We start from the raw sequence: 25,245 nt of genomic DNA, 5'->3' as shown, positions 1-25,245 counted from the left end.
TGTGGGGTGAGGCCTCAGGGAGAAAGCAGCACAGCAGGAGGGAGCCGTGGCGCTGCCATGGCTGCAGGGCCTGAGGGCCGCGCCCTCCCGCCAAACACCTAAAACCACCCAAAAACCACCCAAAAAACCCACCTGTCCTCATCCTCCCTTGCTGCATCTGCACGAGAATGGCTGTGCCCAAGGCTTAGCAGCCTTTGCCACCTAAAACTGTAAAGTAAAGCAGGTTTTTCCCATAGAAACCCTGAGCCCCGGAGATGCCCCCAGCCTGTTTCCCTCTCACATCCCAGCCAGCTCAAAAGCAATGAACAGCACAACCCTGACAACAAACGGCATCATTTTGATATGATGTATTTGTATTTACATAGTACATTTTAAAGCAATAGCTACACTGATCATACATATTAGAAACAATAAAAAAAGAAGTTAAGAACTAAAATGTACATCATACACTTGTATATATATTTTTTTTTTACACGGAGGTAAAAAGGCTTATAAAAATCAATACAACAGGGTTTTAACTTTTAGTATATAGATACATAATGATGAGGCTTCAGGCACTTTAATTTGTTAACGTGAGCAATAGCTTGGAAAAAATAAAACCAAACAAAAAACCAAAACCTTTCCACAACAGGAAAAAAAAATTGGTTAATGTTTTTGTTACCACAGATACAAAAATAAAATCTGAATAATTTCTCTCAAATGATTGATGTCAGTATTGCAAAGCTGACTGGGAGAATGCTACACACTGTTCAGCAGCAGTGTGGAAATTAAGGAGAAATATTTACAAAAAACCACCCATTTCTATCCTTGTGCCCTTACACCACTGCCATCATGAACCAAATAACATACGCAGCAAAATCTACAAGTATTACAAAAAACCAAGAGAAAAGGGAGGAAGGAGGAGGGAAAGAAAAAAAAAAAAAGAGGGACTTTTTTTTTAGTAACTTTTATTTTCAGACATACAGAAAGGCTTGGAGTATGTCTACTTTACTTAAATAAATAGGGGCACTTCAAGACCGGACAAAAAACTGTAAGATCTTTTTGTAGTGTTGTGCTTTAAAGAGAGAAGATCTTACAGGTATTTGTTTACATGAAACAACTTTTGAGAACAGAAATAAAAGGAAAAGGTTGTTTCATTAATTATCTTTTTACGAGGCTGGCTTGATGTTTACTAGACACCATTGAAAGATTTGTCAACTGCTATTAGGCACAAAATATCTGTATTTCATTCAGCAAACCCAGACACATCACCCAGAGTGTAACACTCCATCCCTTTTCCACTATCATTCAATTTTTTTCTCCAACCGAAAGAATCCCCAGTAACTGCTATGAATTAAACCTACCCAACTCTATAGTGTATAATAAGCACATTGCATACTTAATTCACGGTTGACTAAAAAGCTGTGATTAACTCTCAGAGGAACCGTTGGGACATTCCACCAAGAAAGAATGGCAAGCGTTCCTTTTACATTTATTTGGCAAATTAATTCTTAAAAAAAAAAAAATCCTCTCTTTTAAGACTGATGTCAATGTGCAATAGAGGGAGGGAAAGGACATGCGCCCACTGGCAATTTACTGCAGAAAGAAATTATGGCAGGAACAGCAGTGCCAGCTTTGACAAGCCAATCCCTAGCTGCCTCAAAGTATTCGGATTGTACTATGCTAGTTAGAGCTCACTGCGCTAAATCATTTTTTTTTATTTTTTAATAAAAATTATTTGGCTATTCCTTGTAATATATTAGAAAAATACTCTTTTTCCAAGCTAATTACAAGCCTTGTACACAAGACAACATGACATTACAAAAAAAATTAAAAAAAAACTTAAAGGAATATTATCCTGCTGTATGCACCTTATGCATCCACTTGATAAACCTGGGTGGTGAACTGGGGAGGGGGGAAGCCAGGCAGACACCTCAGTCTGGCTTCTGCAAAGACTCACATGCTCCATCCCACTCACAGGCTCACAGCAACGTGCTGAGACATGTGAAAGTATCTGGCAGACTGCAGGTCACAGACTGGAAGTGGTAGTTAACATCCTGGCTTTGGATCTTTAAATACCTACTTAGATTGCTAAATGTTGTTACTACAGTGGACGCGAATGTTCTCATGCTCATGTATACAGAAAACAAATACACATGATTTTCCATATAATCCACCACTTAATGCAGCATTTCCCCAGAATTGCCATAATAGTGCTTTTGACATTGCATTGTTAGTAATTCTTTGCATATCAACAATTTTCCTCATCTGGAACCTTAGTGTTTTATTCACAGATCTCTACATTGCTGGCTAATGAAGAAGTTCCCTTTCTTTTTGGGCAGAGCTCTGAAAACACGTTTTTCCAATGTTATTTAGGGAAAAGAGAAAAGCCTAAAATTTAAGTTTCCCTTTCAAGTAGTGGTCTGAAATGATTACAGGTAAGGAGGACTATCAGATTCTCAATGGTTATGTGACTATGGTAACTGAGCCTTACTTTCTGTTCACAGAGCTTTACGAACAGAGAAATAATTTAAGATGTTTGCTGAAGGAAATGACGATGGACCCTAGAAGAGAAACTGCAGCTTAGATGGCTATTTCAGCTTTGGAAAATAGAACAAAAAACCCAAAGAAAACCAGTGACAGAAATACTGTGTTGTGGTACAAGTTTGTTACTAGCACACCTTCTATACACACACAATAGCTTGACGGCAAGTTAAAGTATCTTCCAAGTGAGATCTCATTCACTACACCGCCCCATTTCTAGAAATGCCAAAGCTTGCTAACACGCTGATGGTACCATACAAGCGGAGGCAAGACAGACAACCTGGAGATGTTCTACAATCCACCACCATTTGAAGCAGTTCTTCTCTCAAACTCATTTTAAATGGAAAAAAAAAAATAAACATGTACAAGACAGTCTGTTTTGATTACAGATTAATAATACAAAAGTCTATGCTGTAGGTTAGTTAGTTAGAACAGTTGATGAGCAAATCAATGCAGTGTGAGCCCCAGACGACCCAATGTGAAGTGATCCAAACTGGTGGTTTCCGGATGCTGTCGGGCACAGTGGCTGCATGAAAGTGAGTGACCTCAGTGCTCCAAAACCAACGTGTTCCTTAAACTACAGAAAAAACCTAACACTTCGAATGAATCTGTAGTCATCCAGCAGCTTTGTGTTTTCCACCACAGCACCTGCACATGACCCCACAGTGGTAACAAGCCCGAAGCGGCAAGTAACAGCACATACATGGAGCAATGAAAGACAAGGCGATAAGGGCCATCCACCGGAGGCAAAACATTTCATCACTGGTGTCGCACGAGCAAGGATCTGTATAGTCTCCTTCTGGGTCGGACATACAGTGATAGAGCATAGTGTCTGCGCACCACATACAGCTCACTCGATGGATGCAAGTCTTGACGCGGTCCGGAGCATCCTGGCATTGACCCCGCTTGTTCTCCTCGTGGTTGAACATGTCCCTGCAGTACACGCACCGCGACCTCTCACCATCTTCCTTCCGCCTGGGCTTGAATTTGACAGGTTGAGTCTTTATCACAGCACCCTTGGTATCTTCACCCAGGTCAAAGTCCGAGTTGTCTACGTAAGGATAGGTGTATTCGTGTTTCGAGGCCTCGCTTTTGGCAAAACGTACGTAGGAGTCCATGTCATCGGGATCAAAGTTCTTTCCTCGTGCTGGGGCATGGCGATAATCCTCGTATCCAGTCATCCAAATCTTTTCCCGAGGATTGATGCGCACTATCTCCTCATCATCGTCTGGAAAGTTGACGTGCCGGTAGGATCGTGGTACTACTGCCTGTGGAAGGAGGAAGGAAATTAAGAGAGAGAAAAGATAAATAAGTTCATTTTGCTACTGGTCATCACTGTCTCCTTGCCTCCTGAAGAGCCAGCATTTAACAACTGTATCTTTCATGCTTTATATGCCCTTCACCATGATCCATCAAAAAAGACTTTCAGCCTTTGACTCTGGAGGGAGTAAAACTGTCAGAGTCCTACACCGGTGCATGTGGTACAATGTAACATGCTAAACCATAGTGTTATCCCCCCTCTCCCCCGCTTTTTTTAATAACAGGAAGCCATTTAAAGCTAATTGGGAAGGAAATGAGGAGAGCAGAAGGAGGGAGCTGTCTCTCAGGCATGTGGAGGAAAACCAAACACTGGCAAACTCTGGCAGACAGAGAGGCAGCAACACTGGGAAGAAATCTTACTTGTTCTAGATGGTAGTGGTCAGAGCTGTAATGGTCGTGAAGGTGTCCACGAGTGCAAATTCTTCGATGTTCGCAGGATGAAGGAGAAGCCAGGGTTCGCACAGGCTGTTCCCTTTTCTGAGAGGAGTTGGAGGAGCTATCTGTAGCATTCTGGAACGGGGGAGAAAAACTGTCACACGTTCAGCTGCTACTGCACAGGGCACTAAGAGATGTTTTGCCACTCACTGACTTTGCACACACCTGCAATATTGGCAACACTCGACTGGCTAGAGGCTTCATGAAGTTTCACATAAAATACTTGAAAGAGGCAGATCTGTTGCCAGACCATAAAAGTTGTCACCACACACATGGAAAAATAATATGCCACAGTCTGCCTGTGACATATTCACTAACACCACTTGTATTTGCTTGGCATGTTATTTGTTATCCCGGGCATGGCGGGACGAGTGTTCACCAGGAGTTACCTCTGAAGAGCAAAGTCAAACCCCGGCAAGTGATGCAATCCTGCAGGTCCTGAGGCTCAGACACAGCAGCTGTGTGCCCAGGCTGTACCCCACCAGTTACCCAGGCTACAAAAATACTGGCCATTTTGTTAACCTTTACACATTCTCCAAACACTCACTGAACTCCAGTTCATCACCCACTACTTGAATAATCAGCTTTCCTTTAAAAACTTCAGGATTTTTTTTATTGTTTTGTCACTTTTTTGTCACTCATCATTAATGTGCAGTGATTGCGTTTTTATACATTCCTGTGTGCACTTTCTTTAGGTTAATTAGTTACATCATTACGTAACAATGATCAGGAAAGGGTGAAATATCACACAGTAACATGCTGTTGCAAATACCTAATGCTTCTTAACAATCATATTTCTCTTCTGCAGATAAACACAGTGAGGTAATAATGTCAGCCATCATCTCTCCCTAGCCCTTCCTTGGTTAAAACAGATGCCATACAGTATTCTTTATTTTGCCCATTAATTCTATGTATAGGTTTTGGACTTTTTTCACATTACCATGAGTATCAATGGACAGTTGTTAAATGCACCAGCAAACCAAGAGCAGGAAAAAGAGAGCCTCCATGCACAACAAACAGAACAGCTGTGGCACTGCATGTGCCTGAAGCACTGGTGCCTGAAATAGAAGAAATCTCTACCCCACTCCCCAAACTAAAAAGATGTGCTGCAGCTACAAGTCCATGGAGAAGGTTCCTGATAGCTACTGCAGTCAGCTGAGACACAACCTCAAGAGCAGAGAGGAATCATATCAGTAGTAGCAGAAGACTGGTTTTACCTGAAAAACCTCTCCTGGTCAAGAATGCACTCTCTAAATACTATTTTCCAATGAATCACACCAGATGCATTTCTTGCTTCAAGAATACAAGAACCCTCATTGTGAATATTTGTTTATTCTGAAAACAACACTCTGAAAGACTCTGTCCAAAGGTGAGAACACCTTGAAGCACTACAACACAAAAATAGATGTTGGCTCTCTTTAACTCTTACAGCACTTTAAAAGCACCGAACTCCCAACTAATTTTGTTGAAAGCAAATACACAGTTGTTTGCAGTATGATGTAAAGCCAGGCTGGGTTATCTGAGAGGTACAACAAGCAGAATGAGTTTTGAATGGCTGACTCTCATTAAGAACATACTTTTAATAAGTGTGTTTTAGTCTGTTTTTTTTTTAGAACAAGCACATAGAAGCAGACCGACTCTTAACATAGTTAACAATGCCTCTAAAGTGGAACTGCACCAATATCAGGCTCTTCTAGAAAGAGGTTTCATCAGCCCAGTCTTCATAACTTATTAGACAAAGGCAATTCAAATCTGGGGTTTAAACCCTTCAAGGCTAATTCTTCTACACTTAACTTCAGCCCTACAATACCTAGCACATTTTAGGGATTTAAAAAAAAAAAAAAAAAAAAAAGAGTAGTTTTCACAAATGTTTTGTAATAACATTAAGCTTAAAACCCTGAGAAGAGACAGGATTTAGTTACAGTAGCCATGTTGGTACTCACACAAGTACCTTTCCTGCAGAACTGTATGTGGTGCAGACCAAGATGCTGAGCTGTGACTTAAGCTTCTCAGAAAGCCACACAACATGCCCCATGGCCTGGGCAGCCCCAGCCTGCTCTCAAAGCTAAACTTTGACTGTCAGGAAGCAAAAAGAGAGGCAGGGCCTTAAAATGGTACCATGGCAGCCAGCAGGACCTTCACCTTCAGTGGATCCACAGCTGAGCCCTGCTGGCACAAGCCTTTTGTGGACATGCTCTGAAAGCGTCATGCGTGCTCATGGTGCAAACAATGAAGCCTGGGGAAACAACCCACTGGGAGGTCACTGCACATACTGTCCTGCAACTGCCTCCCTGTCCTGGATGAAAATAAAAATCCCACCCAAACTGGATATAACTCCTTGATAATCTCAGCAGGGCAGCTGGGAGCTATAACCATCCCTCCAAGCTCTGCGCTATTTGCTGCCTCTCTGGGAAGGCAGCATTTCTGCAACAGGCAACTGGAAAAGAGTTTGTAGTGATTTTTATCTTGCCCAATTTGTATCTACCTTTGCTTGCTTCCAAACCTTCTTCTCCCTTTAGAGCCATTAGGGCAACTGAACCTCTCCTCCACGTGTGTTGACATGGCTACAAAGCTGTTTGCAGCATACCAGAGGCTGCAGCACTGCTCTCCACTTTCACCTTATTAAAAATTGCTGCATTTCCACATTCAACGTCCTCAGATTAGATGGGCAGTTTGCCAACACAAATACTTACTCTAAGCACTCAGTAAGGGGAAAGCAAGCTATTCAAGACTGGGTCCCTGCCCACTTGTCCATCAAGAAGTTCATGCTGACTCCTGGCTAGTGACACTAAAGGCAGTTGCTGGGTGACAAATGCAGCATCTGCAGTTATCTTGCTGATCATCAGTTGGGATGAGCACTGGTACTTTCCACCAAAGTCCCTCACTGTTTCAAACTGACATAGAGGAAAGGTGCCCTCAACACACACGAATGCAATGCTCTGAGGATTGAAGAAAACAAAAGAGGTAGAAAATTCCTGTCTCCCAAGCTGAAAGTCATCAGTGAACCCCACAGGCTCCTTACCTGTGCTGGTGGGCACACTCATTAATCACTGAGGAGAAAGATGGACAAGACAATGGCACAGCTGCCAGATGAAACTTGTTATTCATGAGAGTCAAAGTGAATGCTGACCCTGAAAAATGTTTAGAGACTTTTAGCATGCTGGATGTTAAAAAACCCTCAAGCATAATTAAACCTAAAGAGCAACATGTCATAAACACATTGATCTGATACACAGAATGATGCCCTCTGAGCCAATTACTGCTGTTCAGGAAAGAGGTAATGGGATTAAAATAGGCAGCTCTGTGATTGTCCACTTGGTGGCTCAGCAAGAGGTTAAAGAAAAACAGCAGCAACAAAGACAACCTTACAGCACCAACAAAGACAACCTTCAAGGCAGTACATGTATCTGCTGTGCTGTCCAAGCTGCCTGTGGTGCAGGGCATCCTCCACCCTGGCCCAACGATGGTATTTCCACCATGGCAACCTCACAGAGCCATGGCCAGGACCACAGAGGACATGAGATGGCTTCTCAGCAACAGCTGACTCAATAGCTTGGGTCCCTCCAGCCTGGGAAAGAGATCATGGAAGGGACCAAGAAGATGGGAAATCTACTGAACAGTGAAAACCATAGGAATGTGAGCAGGAAGAGATTATTCTTCTAGTATCCTTCAGAAAGGAAGATCACAAGGCACTCATTGGAACAGGCTCAAATAAGGTTCAGGCAGAAGGAGGTACTTCTGATGGTGGCCACAGCTAAAATGCAGTTCAAGAAGTCAGAGGGAAATCCTCAGAAGAAAGTAATTCACCAAGGATTAGAGGCATGATAATGCCTCAGGCCTCTGAAAGTGTACTGTTCTCTCAATGCCCCGCCACTGGGACTGAAGCTGGACATCAGACCAGTGAAAATCTGGTGTATTCTCAAAGAAAAGGCACACTCACCTTCAGTAAATTGCCACTAACAATAAATGATGGCAAGACTTTGTCAGTGAGGGAAACAGGGAACAACTTCCATCCTCCACAAGAAGACTGGGACTTCGCTGGGATTATCTACCATCAGCACAGCAGGGAAAATTTTGGGGAGGGTGTTGAAGGGTGAAGACATCAGATTTTTGCTGTAAGTCTTCCAAACACAACACACCGACCCTACAGAAATATATCTAGACAGTCCATGGCCTTCAGATACAGGCTATTTCACTGATGGAAAATCAGGTCCCAAACCACTGGGGACCACTGAGCCACTGGTCTCTCAAGAGAAAACACTCTCTTCTTCTAAAACCTGTTAAAAGCAATCCAGCTCCAGCATTTGGATTTGAGGGGAAACTATTGAAAACATGACCGGTAGTCACAAAAGAGAAAAGAACCCAAAACTAAGGTTGCTGGAACAGGGAGTCTGACAACAAACTCTGTTTCAACATGTCCTCAAATGCTCAATTATGAGACATTTGTGCTGCTTGTACCAGAACTTTTTGACTTCTACAGCGGTCACAAACTCTTGTGGTTTCACTGCCTGGATAACAAAATCATTAATCATGACTATAAGTGTTATTTTATAAAACCTGTGCAGCACATTTCCTGTTGCAAGCGAGCTGGATGTATCTGAGCAAGCACACGTATTGCATGTGTGGTATGGCTGCTTAAAGAAACAACATCAGGCTTCTACAGGCAAATGATGGCACTGTGGTAATTGAAAAAAGAGAAAAGCATGTCCTTGTTTCCCCCTCAGACTTTCAGAAGTGACTCATTAAATTAAAAAACCCCAGTCATTAGTAAAGAAGATTATGTTAATCATTTACTGCAGTTTATTTCTCATTGAAATGGATTTGTTACACAAGAAGGCTAATCAGATACCTAAGCAATAAGCACAGTTGAGCATGTATGAAAAATACACAAGCAAAAGAAGCCTTCTCCTGCTTATGAACTGGACTGATCACCTCGCCTCTAATGGCTTCACAGAATAGGTCCACTCTGTGTGACGCAGCATGCAAGACTGGCTAAAAAAAAAGAGAAAGATTCCTCTCAGAATTATGAAATAATACAATCTGTGGCAGTTTGTCAGAAACTGGTTGCCAGAATGAAATTATAGAGTTCTGTCACTTAAAACTTCTGCTTTTAAGTGCTCTCTGCCAGCTAAAGGATTTGCTGACAAAAATAACCAGGGTCAAGCAAGACAAGACATTTTTTTTCCTCTCCAGAATGTTAATGGTTGCATGAAGCAGGGGGGAACAGATGTATCATGATGTTGAACAATTAGCTCTGCAAGTAATGCTCCTGAAGGAATCAAAACCCCATTCCAGCCTGGCCTTTGCAAAGCACAAGCCAACCTGCTCTCTACTGCTCTGCCCCACTTCTCCCATCTCCCAGTGCCATGTAAGCCCACACACCACAACACCAGATCTAAGGGGTTCTCTTGACATGCAGCACAGAAAAGCAGAACTTGGAGGGGCCATGGTCTCATCTTTACTGAAAGCATTCTTCTACAATAGCCAAAGCTCCTTGCAGCAATTCCTGTGTTTACCTGTGGAAGCCTGAACATGCTGAAGAGCCCAGCACCCCTTGTACTTTGAGAAGGCATCCCCACCATTCCCTGGACATGAAACCCAGCTCTGGAAAAGTGACAGCCAGAGAGGAGCATCCTCCCATGTCAGAGCCCAGCCCCTGGGGCTGAGAGCTCTGCAATGGGCTCCCCCCCACGGGCCCTCTGCCAGAGCCCTTGGTGTGCTCTGCCCAGCTGCAATCCCTTGGGATCCCCGGCACATTTTCACTTGACCCTCTCCTTTCACTGGAATCTGGGGAGGCACAGCTGTGCTATCAGAAGGGAAAAGAAGAATGATAAAGCCAGCAAAACAGAGCAGCAAGTGAGTGATACTGAGCTCTGCGCCGGCCTGGGCCTTATCTACTGAGCCGCTGTTTAGGAACTTCACAAAAAGGAAGTCTGAGAGTTATTTCGGATGCATGGCAGAGAAACTTCCACCTTTCCAAAGAAATTAAGATAAAATATAGTCTCCCAGAACTCCCTCAGCTTAATCTTGCCAAACCAGAAGAAGTCCTTCCGTTCTCCTCCAGCTTTTTCTTTTATTTTTAAAGCCTACAGACATACAGCACTTCTGAGTTTCACAGATAGCTGAACAGCACAAATCCTAAATCTTGTCTCAAAACACCTTTTGCTTTCTATTCAAGAAATTTAGGAAAAGGAACATTTTCAAGCTGACATTTTTCATCAACCTCTAAGTGTGCCCAGTATACTTAAGACAGCCCATTTCAAAGAGAGCTTAGATTATCCAAGTACTAAGAAAAAGATTCAGTGTGAAAAATCTTTTAAGATTTGAGACTCCTGTCTCCTAAGCACAAGCTTTTAATTTGTCACGGCAAGACAAAGCCATGGAAAAAAAAGCTTTTGTCAAATTTCTGTTTGTTTCCCATCACTGAAGACAAGATAGAAACTGTATTGCAGAAAATTGCTTCCACACATTTTTGAAAAACTGCCACTCTCATCCACTGGGGATGGCTGGAGCTGAACACAGTTCTACTCTGCTGAAAGTCTGAAGGAATAGCTTCATGTTAGATCATATTCCAGTTCAGTTCAAAGACAAATTGGCTGCACACAATCATTACAATAAGCATGGATTCAGACTTGTCCAATACCAGAACAGGAGTAGAATTTCTCAAATGTTTGGATTGTCTTCTAGTCATCCCTGAAACACATACCAATATAAAATGCAGAAGGCTACCTATTATTTTACCACTACTTTTTCTTATTTTAAGTTTTTGTGGTTACAGCTTTTTGTGCCAGAAAGATGCTGGTGGCTGTGCTGGCTGAAGTCAGCAAAACTTGAGGAACATTTACAAGAATTCAGTGCACAAGATCATCTCCTTTAAACTCCTGCTAAACCTGACTCTGGCATCATTGGGCAGCTCTGCATGGGCCACAGATGTGGCTTAACAGCTCACTTCAAGAAGTGAAAAGAATATATGAGACTCAGGCACAATTAGATGTCATGACAAACACTCAGATGTGGTAAGGGGGAAACCTCAGGGAGATTTTCCTGTTTCACTACTTGTCTCATGCAGGGCATCAGGCATGTCTGCAAAAGCAGGCATTTGAAGAGATACAAAGAGAAACTTTGTCTGCAAAAGTCAGAGACCTGGACCAGAGGCTCTGAGCAGGTCTATTTAGCATTTCCTTCCCAGGATTGCCCTCCCCCTTACTGCACCACTGGGCTAGAGCACCACTTCGATGGAAAGTCTTTGTATCAGGTACTTGTAAAGGAAAACCTCAATGTTTTAAGGGGGGAAAAAAAGCCCCAAACCACAGGCCCAGCTTCTGGGGCTTGCTCCCCCAGGCAGCACAGCAATCCCACAGTACAGTGGTGACAGCAGGGTGGCTCTGTCTGCCCACAAGGTGCTCCTGTCCTCAGCCATGTGGAGAGCCTCTCCTTACCAGGACTCCCACACTTTCTTCTTCATTCCTGCAACTCCTCCATGCTGTGGCCTGATTGGATGCTGAGACAAGCTACATTGCTTCAACAGGATCTTTTTATTTAAACCTGGAAACTCTTTAAACCAACCAATTGCTTAAAACCATCTAGGGACAAAGGCTGGCCTTTCCCTTTTGCAGAGGCTCTGTTAATCCGTTTATACATTGAAAATGACATCCTGCTGTGGACCACAGCATTGGTGGATGCTCCAGCACCCAACATTTGTGCTTGTACAGCTCTGCAAGATTAGGAGAGCCTCCTTCTCTAACAGTATTATCCACATTGCCACAGCTGTCCTCTGCTAAGGCCAAGAGAATGGCCACTATGGCCTGAACTGCTGAGGGGAGGTGATGGCCACTGCTTCTCCCCCCTCCCTGGCCCCCATTCCATCACCTGCTCTCTGGGCCTGCGTGGGTGCAGGACCACAGGAATGCAGCCCAAAATCACTTCTGCATCAGACCCCTGACCTCAGCTGACCATTCATGTGGTGGCATGGAGGTACTGAGAACAGAGTTGGGGGAGGCTGGAAAGGGGAGCTCCTAATTTTCAGGTGCTGACAGGAAACTTAGCATATCCAACACGGCCAAAAAGCATTCCTTTTGCAAGATGGGTAAGGATGCTAGGAAATAAAGGGAGAAAGTTTGTAAGGGGGTGTTAAACACTGGACAGCTGAGCACAGCTGGGAACAGATGGCTCCACAAAACTCACCATGAATCTCAGCTCTTCTATACAGAAACTTTCAAGGAGGAGGGAAGGAAATAATATTAAGGGGGAAGAAAAACACTAAAGAAAATTAAATCAGCCAAGCTAAAAGAACTGATGCACCTAAACCATCATTAATGTCTTTGCTATGCACACTGCAGCCTCTGAATTCAGCACTGCTCCTCCTATACAATACAACACAACAGATTATAAACAGAGGGCGAAAAAACCTAAGATAAATGCAAACTTCCCACAGCAGACTGATATGATATTTTAGGAAGTCAGTTAGGGGTCATTTATTCACACAGTTATGAACATTGATGATATTTTAGATGGAATTTATCACCAAAATAGAATCCAACAGCTGATGCAAACTTTTAAAATATCCTCTTCATATGCACAGCAAATATGTCAGGCCCTGCTTAAAAATGTAATGGTACTTATTTACTTCTGTCTTTCCTTCTCCTTTTGCAGAAAGACCCAGAGACACATGAAATGCTTCCTGTAATCACTTCTGATTTAATTTTCATAAAGTATTTACAAGATACAGGGCAAGACAAAACACATTAGACAGGTGAGGGAAGGAAACAGGCCTATTTAGTAGATGCAGTTTTTTATAATGCACTTCTGAACTGGGCAGAGGTCCACTCTGAGCTCCCCAGAATCTTGCATTCTATTGTTCATTCTCAGTTACTACCAAACACATACCAGGGGGCAGAGGGGACACCACCTTACAATATTTTCTCAGTCAGAAAGTTGTAGGGTTTCTTTATGGATTTTCTTTCATTTTTTCTTGCTTTCTTTTTTCTTTCTAGGGGTGGGAGGGGGAATCTGTCAATGTAAAGAAAAATCTTGACGCTTCATATAAAAGCATGTTTCATTGTTAAGCTTTGCCAAAATACTCCTTTTCTTTTCCAAAGTCTTCAAAAAAAGAAAGCCCAAGTAAATAAACAAACATAACCCCTCCAACTCCAATCATTTGAGAGGATCCAAAATTCAAGGACTCACTCCAGGCAGCCTCAACTCTCTGTTTGTTTTGGGTTTTTTCTTTTCTACCTGTTACACAAGAGGACAGATTCACATCAGATCTGCCAGTGTTTCCACAGCAGGTGGGAATTGCAGGCTCCTTCAGGAAGAGGAGAGCAAGGCAGTGGTTTTCCCCCGAGCTCCCTTCCCGCTGCTGGCAGACGGATGCTCCAGCTCAGCACCAGGAGCTCTGGCGGCCGGACCGGCATCCCCGCGGGTGCTGTGCCAGGCAGCCCTGCCCTAATCCCTGCTGCACTGCAGGAAGCTGTCCATCAGCGCTCTGCTCCTGGCCAAGGCTGCCTCCTCCAACAGTTTACACCCCGTGCTGGATCTGCTCTGCCTGTCACCTGCACAGCCAGTGCCTGGGCCGGCCAAGACACCCCAAATCCAGCTGTGCCTGGTGCCTCCTGCGAGTGCTCTGCCACAAGGCATTTTGTTCCAACACGGTGGCCAGTGAGACTGCAGCTTACAAATACAGCTGTCTGCTGAAAGCCACTTCCTCAGGTTGGATATGCAAGAAATGGAAAAGGCCATTTTCTGCCTTTGTCAAATTTTCAAGCACCGTGAAGCTGAAAGAAAGGCCTATACAAGTTCAAAGGCTGACTGCATAGCCCAGATTAAAGAGGGAATCTACTGGAAAGCTGCAGTCATGTCAACCATGTATTTTCAAGGTAAAAGCATAAATGTGGCCCTAACACACCACTATCAACACCATCTCAGCTATCCTGGCATCTCCGGTCTTGTCTCAGCTGAAGGATGAATTTCACAGTAGGAACATGAAGGAGGAAAATGCCATAAATCCTAAACCAGACACAAGGACAAGAACCACCTTACTTGCAACACCAGCACAGGAGAGGTCTTGCAGAAGGTGATGTATCTGGGGCTAGGGGTATGCAATGAATTTCAGGTGGCACCACAAATATTGGTGGTGGGGGGGCAGAGGTTTTTGCCTCCCATTCAGCCCATCAGCTAGTTTCCCTTGAGCCAGCACTTCTGCTTTTCCAGCCCTACAGCAAGCTGGCTCCAGGAGCTAAACCACCGCAAAAGTATTCGCTTTCTTTTATAGGGCTGGTTTTTGGTTCACTTCCCTGGGTTGGTTCAGCACAGAATCAGCTGTGCTAGGAGAAGGGGGATGGAGGAGCCAGTCTCTGCTCTGCTGAGGCTACAGATGCATCAGTCAAGTGGGACCTCTCAGCTATGATTTCATATAGGTGCTAAAATAACTCCTGCAAACCCCAAATCCTGCTCCCCACATCAGCTTCACTCTTGGCATGACTGTGCTGCAAAAGCAAGGTGGGGGAACTAAGCTGGCTGGAAAATAACTTGTTTTGCACAGGCATCTTGACTCAAATCAGGTCTGCCTTATATAACACCAAAGTATTGCCCTGAGAACCATGGCTGAACAAAAGCAAAAGTTAACAAAAAAAAAAAAAAAAAAAAATCCTTTCCCCCACTGTTTAACTGTATTTTAAAGAGAGAGCAATTTACTCTTGGTTGTATTTTGCTCCTGACACATCTGTGCCTTAAATACACAGATGCACTACAGCATTCAGCTCCAGATGAATTAAAAGGGAACATGCTCATAAACACTTTCATGCTTTAACTGATCATATAGTTTAAGTACATTACTACATAGTCAAATTATTTTTTCAGAAGATAAACACATAGCTAGTTGATTACAAATGTGAAAAGGTGCTACTACACACTCTGATCACAAATTCACCAGCTAGAAGCTACAACTAGAGAGGCACCTTTGTCCAAGAAATCCTGCAAGCAGGTCTGCTGGTGACCCTTTTTATCTTACAGGCTCATCCTGCAAGGAAACAAGGCCTTCAGGAAGCTCAAGATTACTTAAATTAAAGCAAGTCTGGTTACACAAAATGCACAAGAGCTGGGACACTGAAAAATGACACCATATCATCATCCAAGCACAAGGAAAGTTGTGAAGGAGACAAGGAGAGAATTAGGAGAGAAGGAAATCTCTTTGGAACTGCTGGGGCAAACTGAACAAAACGGAATACTTAACTGGTTTACAAATTACAACACAAGTTCTGGCAAAATGCAGCTATAAGGAAACTTCCACCACAGCAAAAGATCAAATTTCTGTTTCCTGAGGATATATCCCAATCCCACTGCACATGCAACTGTGTTTGCATATGGGAATGGTACAGAGCCAAAAAATACACTACAAAAATGGTCTTGAGAGGAAGAATTGTGACAAGAGAAATTGCTTACCCTCAGAAAAGTAGCTCAACACATCTCAGTCATTGCTATAATTAGCTCCATAAAAACTACACAGCAGTGAGCTTTAGAATATCTGATAGCAAAGCAGATACTTTCTGTTTAATAATTCTTCTTCTTATTTGCAACTGATTTAGAGTGAAACAGCACCAAAGCAATTGAAATTCAGTCCATTTGGGAATTGTGTAAAAATGCCAATTCCTTATCTGCAGTAAGAAAAGCATGCTTTACCTATCAGAGAGTGACACAAAAGCAAAAAAACCCTCATGATAAATACAATAAAGCAACACATAAATCATGTAAGACCCCTACTCCTTTATTTTAAAGGAAGCAAACAAACCTTCAAACTTCCTCCTATCTGGTGCCCTGAGCTCTTCAGCTACATTTTATTAATCTGTTATAGACACAAGAATAAGCAGATTTTATGTTCTGTATACCTCTAAACCACAGTAATTTTTATATATCCTTCTGTCCAAATGACAGGTTACGAGTAAGAAAGGGCAATCTACAGGCTGAAGTATGCAGCAATTACCCCAACATTTCTGAAGGACTCAAGGAAAAGAGCAGCTGCCTTTCCAGATGATAGCACTGTTTCAGTGACAATAGTATTAAATTATCAGGGAGTACAGCCTGCTTGTATTGGCAAAAAGGGCAAGAAAATAAATGGGTTAATTTCCAGCACCATTTGAAAGAAACAAGAGATCCTGAAAGAAAGGGAGAAATACAACACTAGAAAATAAACCTGACAGCCAGAGGAAAAACTTTCCACTTGACCTTCCCTACTGAAAAATCTCTTTCAGCATTGGTATCCATTCCCATTGAGTGATGTGAATTTGTGTGGGCAAAGTTAACCCGAAGGCAGGAAAAAACCCAAACATAAAAAGCAGCTAGCCTTAAAACTGGTGGATACTCAGGACCTTTTCAGGTTTTTGAGGGAAGGATTTGAGCCTGCTGGTTTTTCTGTATGTGAATTTCTCTCTTCTTGGCAAGTACTTTTTTTTTTTTTTTCCTTTAAAATCTGAATTAGAATAGCTGTGGTTTACAGTGCAAGCCCAAAATGCAGACATCAGAGGATGTGGCTAGCAGCAATGAACCCTTTGGCTGTTCACACGGAGCACAGCTGGCTGCTGGGCAGGAAGAAGAACAGAAGTATGGCCATCCTGTCACTGTGACAATCCCCTTGTTGGTCTGCTCAGCCTCACAGAGCAAGCAAGGCGGATTTGCTCAAGGTGACAACCCCATTATTCCCACCATTCTGTGCCTCTAAAATGAATTTTTCCCCTTCTGCTACTCCAGGACAGCATTAAGAAAAAGGAAATTGCAAGCTCTTGTGGCTCCTCAATCTCTGATCACAACTTCTGACTGAAACACATCTTGCAACACAGTGTTGTTCTGCTCTATGTGACATCATTTTCCATAGAGGGTTGGGATGAGAGATGCTCCAGCATCCCACAGAACTTATGAACATATTCTGAAGTATTTGGACTAGGTTGCTACTGTCTACTTTAAAGAAAAAAAAAAAAACAAACCACAGTTCTTCTTTAAAGGAACCATCTGAATGTGAAATGACCAAGCCAGCAAGAATAATTAGATTTACTGTTTATCTAACTAATATAAATCTTATAAATTTTAATAGTGACGCTGTAACATGCTTGAGACCCAGATGGGAGATGAAAGTAGACAAAAGGTTTCAAGGAAAGGCAGCAGGGAGAAATCTGTTTTTTTAATTAGGAAAGCAGAAGAGATGCAAATGGGACCGTAATGCAAACATCTGCCCCAACATGCACCATTCTGGTGGAGAAGAGGTAATTGTGTCTGTCTCTGAAATGACTGTCAGCAGCATCCAAGGCACACAAAAAACTTCCTAACTCATGTCCCCAAACACAAGTACTTCTTTTCTGAGAAGAAAAAGGCACAAGAGGCACAGAATTGCTTTAAACACATGACTTACAGTGAAAACATGAGCCTGAAGACTTCTGCTGGAAGTCCAGAGAGAAAAGCAGTGGCAGCAAGATCTGTCCATATACCTTAGTGAAGCAGCAGAGTGTTTACCCCATGCTGCAGTTGGGGAACCAAGGTAAGCAAGTTTATAGCCAGGATTCAACAAGAGAAGCAATGGATGGAGTGTGCACACCTCTGTTGTTCAACCATGCACCTCTAGATCATGCCTGCTCGATCTGGCAAACTCTGCAGGCCTTGTAATGAACAAAAACCAGGATTTAAAAAAAAAAGATTATATAAAGTACCTGTGATTTTAACATGCATATCAAACCTAGTAAGGTTGAGTTTTGCTGTGTTCTCCCTTACATTTCCCTTAAAGCAAAAGGAGACTGCAGTCATTTTTAGAATCACAAACCAGAACAAACATGAGAGCTGCTGCTCCTCCTGCCAGTGGGTGTCTTTTCTTTAGCACTAAAGCAGGCACAAGGCTGAAGATTAATCTGAAAAAACACATGAGTGGTGTTTCAGCTGAACTGGACATAAGGTTTCAGAACAAACACCTCTGCTTTTTCAGATGGGATGCTAAAAGAGGCCATTACAGGCATTCTGCAGACTCTGGAAGACATTGACCTTTTTTCCTTGGAATCAATTCACAATTTTTGCTTTGTGGTCATGTGGGATTATTATCTGTAATTGAAAGTAAAAGTGTAGATTAGGGAAAAAAATTACAGAAGAACTCAATTATATGGCAAATTCCATGGCTGAGGAACTACAGAATACATTCAGCCTATATTAAACCCTACTTCTGAAATGAATGTTAATTAAAGAAGGCTGAAGATGTAGGCTGAATGGATGAAGACAAACAGAACATCTCAGCCTGTTGCAGTGACAGTTCCCCCAACGGAGACAGAACGGATGGCCAGTCTTACTCAGATTGCATCTCTTGAGAGGACGATTTATTATGTACAAGACAGAAGAAATTTATTTGCTAACATATGGAAAACATTTATGGGCTCTTCAGAGGATCTGAAACTCAAGGAACACAACTACATATTGTTGAACTCTAAGATGGAAATTTTGTTTTAGAAATAAGCATTTTTCAACTCGAGGTTGTGACATTTAGTTCTACATACTGTTGTTTCCTGCCCTGTCAGGTACGAATTTCAGAACAGATTGTTTGCTGTAGGTCTAAGCCTACAGCTTAGAAAAGTATTAGTTGCCAAAGCTGTTTTTAAAGACACAACCCATGCTTCAAAAAGATGGATGGGGAGCATTTGCCATAGGGATGGGGCAGGATATTACTGCCCCAGTTATCATCTCAGTTATCATCCTGGCTCTGCAAGTTACAGTCATGGCAGGAGACAACACTACTGACACCAAGTGAATGCACCCACAGCTACAGCTGCAGACAATTCCAGACCCAAAAAAACTATACCTTCTGATACAAGAAAATGATCCTCCACTAAGCCATGCAAGCTCATAGCCTGCAGGAGAGCTCTAGCTTTGGGGCAAACCTTCTCTTCCCCATGGAAGTAACCTGCTGGATATGCCTGGAAGGGCTGGAAGCTGGCTGAGGAATAAACAGAATGGATGATGCACCAGTCTCAGACATAAAACTATGCACATCCCACGGAGCCATACTGGAGCTGACAGGATTGGGGGCTTTATAGAAGCCCCCTGTCAATCAACAGCCAACAGCAGTACTGGGGTAAGGGATTGCATGCAATGGGGGAGTTGGGTTGGTTCTAAAGCTGAGGGCATTACATTGGTGCAAACATCTGTGCACGATGAAGTCAGAGTGGCTGGTCACAAAGCAGCCTCAGAAATGTGAAGTTTTGGGCTCATGTATTTGAACAGATTGGAACATCCTCAAGAAGAGCAGGACCTTGGGCCAAATATTTGAGGCAGCAGTGCAGCAGCAATGGCTGAGATTTTCAGAGAGGGTAAATGACTGATTAAATGACTCAATCATGCAGATGCTTTTGAAAATTCTGCCGCACGCAGTTAAGTTTATTCATGCATGTGTGGGAGAGGGGGAGGACTGTGAAGATTTTAATAACTACCTTAGGAAATAAAAAAGAACAAATGTACTTTCTCTCTAAAAGAGAGAAAAACCCCAACCAAACCCAAAAAAATCCAGTGCTGTTGCTGGATAAGAGTTTACAGAAAGCTGTAGGGAAGTTTTGGGTGGAAGGATGACCAAATGGACCATGATACACAAGTCAAAAATTTGTGCAAAGAAAGAATGGAACAGAAGGGAAAAAATAAAACTTTTCACAGCCCTATCAATTTCTTCCAGTTTTAAACTGCTCTATGCTTCAGTATGTTATTTCTGGCTTATGCAGTCTTCATACTTCACCACAACCTGCCAGATAAATAGGAAGTTGAGAGCTTTGAAGAGCTTAAGGACTGCAGGAAAAGGAAAGACTCCATCCCAGAAAAACAAAGACATATTGGGGAAGGAGACGTCCCCAAAGCCTTATTTTTGGAGTATGACAGCACATCCGCTCTGTGTGCCATCTCGACAAACAGCACCATGCAAGGTCCCATCACCAGTGAGGTCTCTCCTGCACTCTGGAGACCATGCAGAGAACACTGCCAGGCAGGACACAACTAATTCCCCCAGGTCCCAACAAGATGCCAGCACCCCTGAGGTTTTCCTTCTTGCTAATGCTATTGAGTATCTTTCTCCTCCTCCTTGGTCAGGCATCCTACCCATAAATGTCTGCATGGCAGGGAGTCACTTGTCACCTCCCCAGGGTCAAGTAGGTGGGAAAAAAATCTCCTGCAGTTCTGGCTCTTCATTTTCAATGCAGCAGTTCGAGAGATTTTGATGCAGCTAGAGCAGGATTAATCTAACTTTTTCAATGTAAAGCAACAACTACTTAAAGGCAACAAGTTCTTCCTCCTTGTAAAAAGCATTATTCCAGTTTAAAAATCAACACTCAGCCACAAGATTGAGCTTGTGGAGAAATTCAGGAGCACTCCCAGGTACCTAAACATCAGCCAGTAGGATTTTAGCAAAAATATACTATTCTGTTTCTACAGGCCACTCACTACTGCCTAAACAATGCCTATGTGTAATCCAGTGAGAGCTGGCACACACCCATTCAAGGCACATTTTGACAGTCATCTGCTTTGTGATGAGCACAGAAGAGCCACACACACCTCAGGAGTGACTGTCCACCCCCAGCAGAGCACGGCTCCTCCAGCGAATTTGGGAACAAAGCAGCATGGACTGGTAAAAGGCTCTGGCTCCACTGGTGCCTCCCCCGGCTGTCTCATCCCAGTGCCTATAAATCACTTCTGGCAGGTAGCTGGGAAGCAGCTGCTAATGATAGTTTTGCTGCAGAGTGCAGGAAATCACCTTTTAACCCTGCCTGCTGTTGTTTGTCTCCCTGAGCGTGACAAAAGGACAGATGCAGACAACATGCCAACTGGGAAGATCTGGTCAGAGCTCAGCAGGGAATCTGAGGGGTCCCATGCTGGCAAAGCATCACTCTCAAAAAACACCTTTTGGCTTTGGATGCTTCCTGGGACTCATTTTCAAGCAGCTTGATGCTTGTACTGATTTTTTCCTCCTTCACTCTGAAAATCCAGGGAAGTTCCCAAACACAATTTTGAGTTTGCTGTTGCTGCACTGTTTGCTTCCACCTTCCCCCTTCCTGCCATCCAGGCCCCAATGGACAAGGAGGGTATTTGTAAACTAAGAAAAAAGTATACAATGTGAGCAACTTGTTTGCAGTCCATGAAATAGCCCTAATCTGACTCACATTTTCACCTAACAAGTTTTTTTTTTAGTTTTTAAGTTTCCTTTTGAAGTTACTAACTTTAGTTTCAGCAAAACTCCATAATACATTTTAGACAACACCACAAATCAATCTCCCAACAGCTCACTCTCCTGTTTAAGCCACTGCTGCTTAGATGCCACACTACTGTGCCTTCCTCCACCTGAAGAACACCTGTTTGAACTTTCTACATTTAAAGTTTCCTTGTTTACATCTGTGATTCAAAACCTTATTTCCTTGAGCATGTACCTGAGTAGCAGTCCTGTTGCTAACTACCTGAGTTTGCAGGAAGCTTCTCAAGGACAGAGGGATGTATTAGCAGGTATGTACACCATCTCAATCCAAGCCAAAAGAAATTCAAGGGCATTTATTTCTTCACTTCTAACCCCTGACATCACCTGCTCTGACATGGTTTTCCAACAGGAAGCCTCACATTCTGCAGAGGATATACTTCCATCAAATAAAACACACCCAGTGTCCAAACATGGTGGCTGAACACCAACCCTGAGCCATAACCTGACCATGTAAACCTAAAGGAGAAGGACCTTGGGTGACATGTACTCACAGTGAAGACATCATCATCGCCGACCTCGGCCTCGTTGTGAAGGGTGGACGAGGAAGTCGTAGATCCTACAAAAAACCAAACCAACAGCTTTTAAACACATGACATTTCCATGGAACTGTATTTTTTTTTTTTCTGAGGGTGTTAAATATTTGGATTCTCATAGGTTTATATGTTGCAGATGAGTGAAAGAGGGGCTCAAGTTAAGGAAGAACAACCCATATGCTGGTAGCTGGGTTGGAGAGGTAAAATCTGAAAAAGTGTTTCTTGAAACCTAACTGTGTGGCTGCCAATACTAATTAACAATGATAAAAATAGCAGTTACCATTTCCAATCACAGAAGACTAATTTCTGAAGAATGGTAAAACTATGTACTAATCAGTGCTCCAGGCTGATTCTCAGCTGTCAAAAAAACATGTGTAAGTTTTTGTTCACATACTCCCTAAATCTGGGGGGAATAACCTTTAATTTAAAATGAAATGAACCTCACTTTGACAGAGTTAGACTGGATTTTTCCTTTTAATTTTTGAAGCTTTTATATACTCTTAAGGTCTTCTCTGTTATCACCTGCTTCTCACAAAATCACCATGCCCCACGTAAATAAAGTATTTGAAAGGACCTGATATGTGTAAAACCACAGACAAGAGAAAAATACTGGGGTGCAATTTTCACAAGGTACATTAGGCAATCTTCTGGAAAAGTAGGGAAGCATGTAAGAAAACTTTTCTCAGTCTGCAAGTGCTCCTGCAGAGCTGCTTGAGGGCCTGGTGAGCACTCACATCACACAACAGCCTGAGGAAAGGGGGCACTCACCACTGCTGGGTTTGACACCAAATTTATGCTGTACCTAAACAGGAGTGACTCCTCTTCCTATACCCAGCCAAGATTCCTGACCCCCCTCCTGGCTGGCTTCAACTACCCTAAGGCTGCCAAGGAGGGTGGGTGCAGCAAGAGGATTTGTCAAGTCAAAAGTCTATTTTTTTAATGGAAGTCCACTGCTAGACTGAATTATGGCCACATCACATCCCTGACCAACACAGCAGAACGGCCTGTACCGCCTTTATTCTGGAAATTTGTTAAAATAACATGCTTTATATAATGCTATTGGCACCAGCCTTGGCTGCTCTCAGTTGCATCATCATGAAGATGTGCAGAGCTAAGTGTGAAAGCCCACTTAAAACACTGAGTAATGTGGAAACATTTGAGCTGTTTGCTACATTAACTTTAAAAATTAAAAAAAGCTGGAGATCTATGGAGCTGCATAGGGTTCTTATACCTGTGCCTCAAACTTCTTTTGCTACAGGGAATGAACTATTGGCTAAATATCCACAATAAAGCAAGTGATTTCATGAAGTGAAGTTCTGAATGCACACTTAGTTGTGCTTAATATTACCTGCTGAATTTGATCAAGCATGTGAACAAAAAATGAATGATAAATGAAATCTGCTGCCCAATGCTGGTGTGCATGAGCAAGTTATTGTTTTTCATTCAGAAAGCCTTATTTGGAAGTTAATGAGGAACACATTCATGAGGATCAGACTGTACTGTTAATGGGATAAATATAGATCTGCTGATTTTGAAGTATCTGAGATACACAGCAGAACTTGATTTTAAATACCTCCACTGTAAAATGGATCAAGGAGAGCACAACAGGAGTTGCCAAATATTGTCATCTCCATAATACAACTCAATACAGCTGAGTTATTATCTCCTTGAAACTTTGCACAATCTCATGCACAATCCCATGCCAATTACATAAAACATCACTTTTATGACTCAAAATGCTTCACAGTTTTAACAAGAAGAAAGAAGACAGTCTACCTGTAACTTCTAAATGTTAATGGCACAGAAAAAAAAGCAAATGAACTGAGAACATCCTTCCTCTATCTGATGAGGTATTTACCAGCAAGGAGTTCTGGGGGATTAATTCTCTCCCAGTATCTACCATGTTCATGTCAAAGCAAGGACAGGCCATCCAGAACATTAGGCTGGTTTATAGAGCAAATAAAGTAGAATACACATCTGTACATACATCTGAGCATCTTCAGTATGGTTTATATACCATCTATATATAAAAATATCCTGGCCACACTGGAAGAGAAGGCAGAAGGCTTTGGACTAGCCTAAGTCCCTACATAAATTAGTACAGTTAAAAAAGATCAAGAAAAAAAAGCATAAAGAATCAAATTTCATTAAAATAAAGTACAATTGAATTATAGCTGTATTGTGATTGCCTGATTGCAATGAAATGTGAAAAGGAAAAATTTATGACAACTTCAAAGCACAGACAATTCAAACGCATTTTTTACAGAATTAAAAAAACAACACCCCAAAACACAACGAAGTCTTTAAGAACTACCATTCAACTAAGAGGATGCAGACAAAACTAATTACTGCAAAATAAGACCAAAAACAAACCGAAGTTTTATTCAACTCCAGGCAGGAATTAAATCCTGTGATTTAACAAAGACTAAGCAAAATGAGATTTGACTGCAAATAAAGAGCCTGGGCTGTTTGAGTTGCCACCACTAGTGTGAAACCCAAACCTATCAAAAAAAGCAGTAACAACAAACCTGATGATAAAGTAACAGGGAGAAGTCTGGACAGACAGGATTGAAAAATGCTTGACTGAAATACCTTATCTCCTCTAAGGGACAAGAAAACTCAATTCCTGAAAGCTGGGGCTTGCTCACAGTAGGATAAGGGCCCCAGCTGCACTTGGACACATGCACAAGAGACCTCCAAGCCCAAGAAACTATTTTAGACACACCCCTCTTCCCAGCTGCCTGACTCAACCCCCCTGCCCACTCTTCCAAGGGTGGGAGTGTCCACCCCCACACTACCTTCAATGAGGTCCTCGATGGCTTTCCTCACTCCTCTGTCGAAGGCTCGAGCGTCAGCGGGGCTTTGAAAAGTAAGCCCAAACTTTCTGTTGTCAACTTTCCAGTGGTGGAAGGTGGGGTTTGCCTTCGTGTATACCAGGTCCTTCTTCACAAAGCACTCCAGCACCACCTGGGAGGGCGTGAGCCCCAAAAGAGGAGCAAAGTCACTTTTCCCAACCCAAGGACACAGCCAGCACCGTCTCAGGCTGGACCTAAAAAGCAAGCCAAGTCATGCTTCGCGTAGGGGAACATCCTTCCCTACCAAATTATTATTAATAAACACCAGACACTGTCATTGTTCTCAAAACCACTGCACATTCATCTTTTGCTTGTGCTTTGAGTAGGCACT

The 25,245-nt window shown here is 42.6% G+C and overlaps 1 protein-coding gene across 1 annotated transcript in view; it reads right to left on the bottom strand.

Moving 5' to 3' along the window:
* Positions 1-332: 332 nt before the first annotated feature.
* The window catches only part of SPRED2 (sprouty related EVH1 domain containing 2), a 58,889-nt gene continuing 33,976 nt past the window's right edge, over positions 333-25,245 (bottom strand). Inside the window, exons 3-6 of the mRNA XM_079298124.1 lie at positions 24,858-25,026; positions 22,018-22,082; positions 4,204-4,353; positions 333-3,791 (exon numbers count right to left, since the gene is read on the bottom strand). Of these exons, the coding sequence (XP_079154250.1) occupies positions 3,138-3,791; positions 4,204-4,353; positions 22,018-22,082; positions 24,858-25,026 (1,038 nt within the window). The 3' untranslated portion in view covers positions 333-3,137. The remainder of the gene's footprint in view (positions 3,792-4,203; positions 4,354-22,017; positions 22,083-24,857; positions 25,027-25,245) is intronic.

The sequence above is a fragment of the Erithacus rubecula genome, assembly GCF_903797595.1.
Source record: "Erithacus rubecula genome assembly, chromosome: 2".
Taxonomy (NCBI): Eukaryota; Metazoa; Chordata; class Aves; order Passeriformes; family Muscicapidae; genus Erithacus; species Erithacus rubecula.
This window is presented reverse-complemented; position numbering and strand designations above follow the sequence as displayed.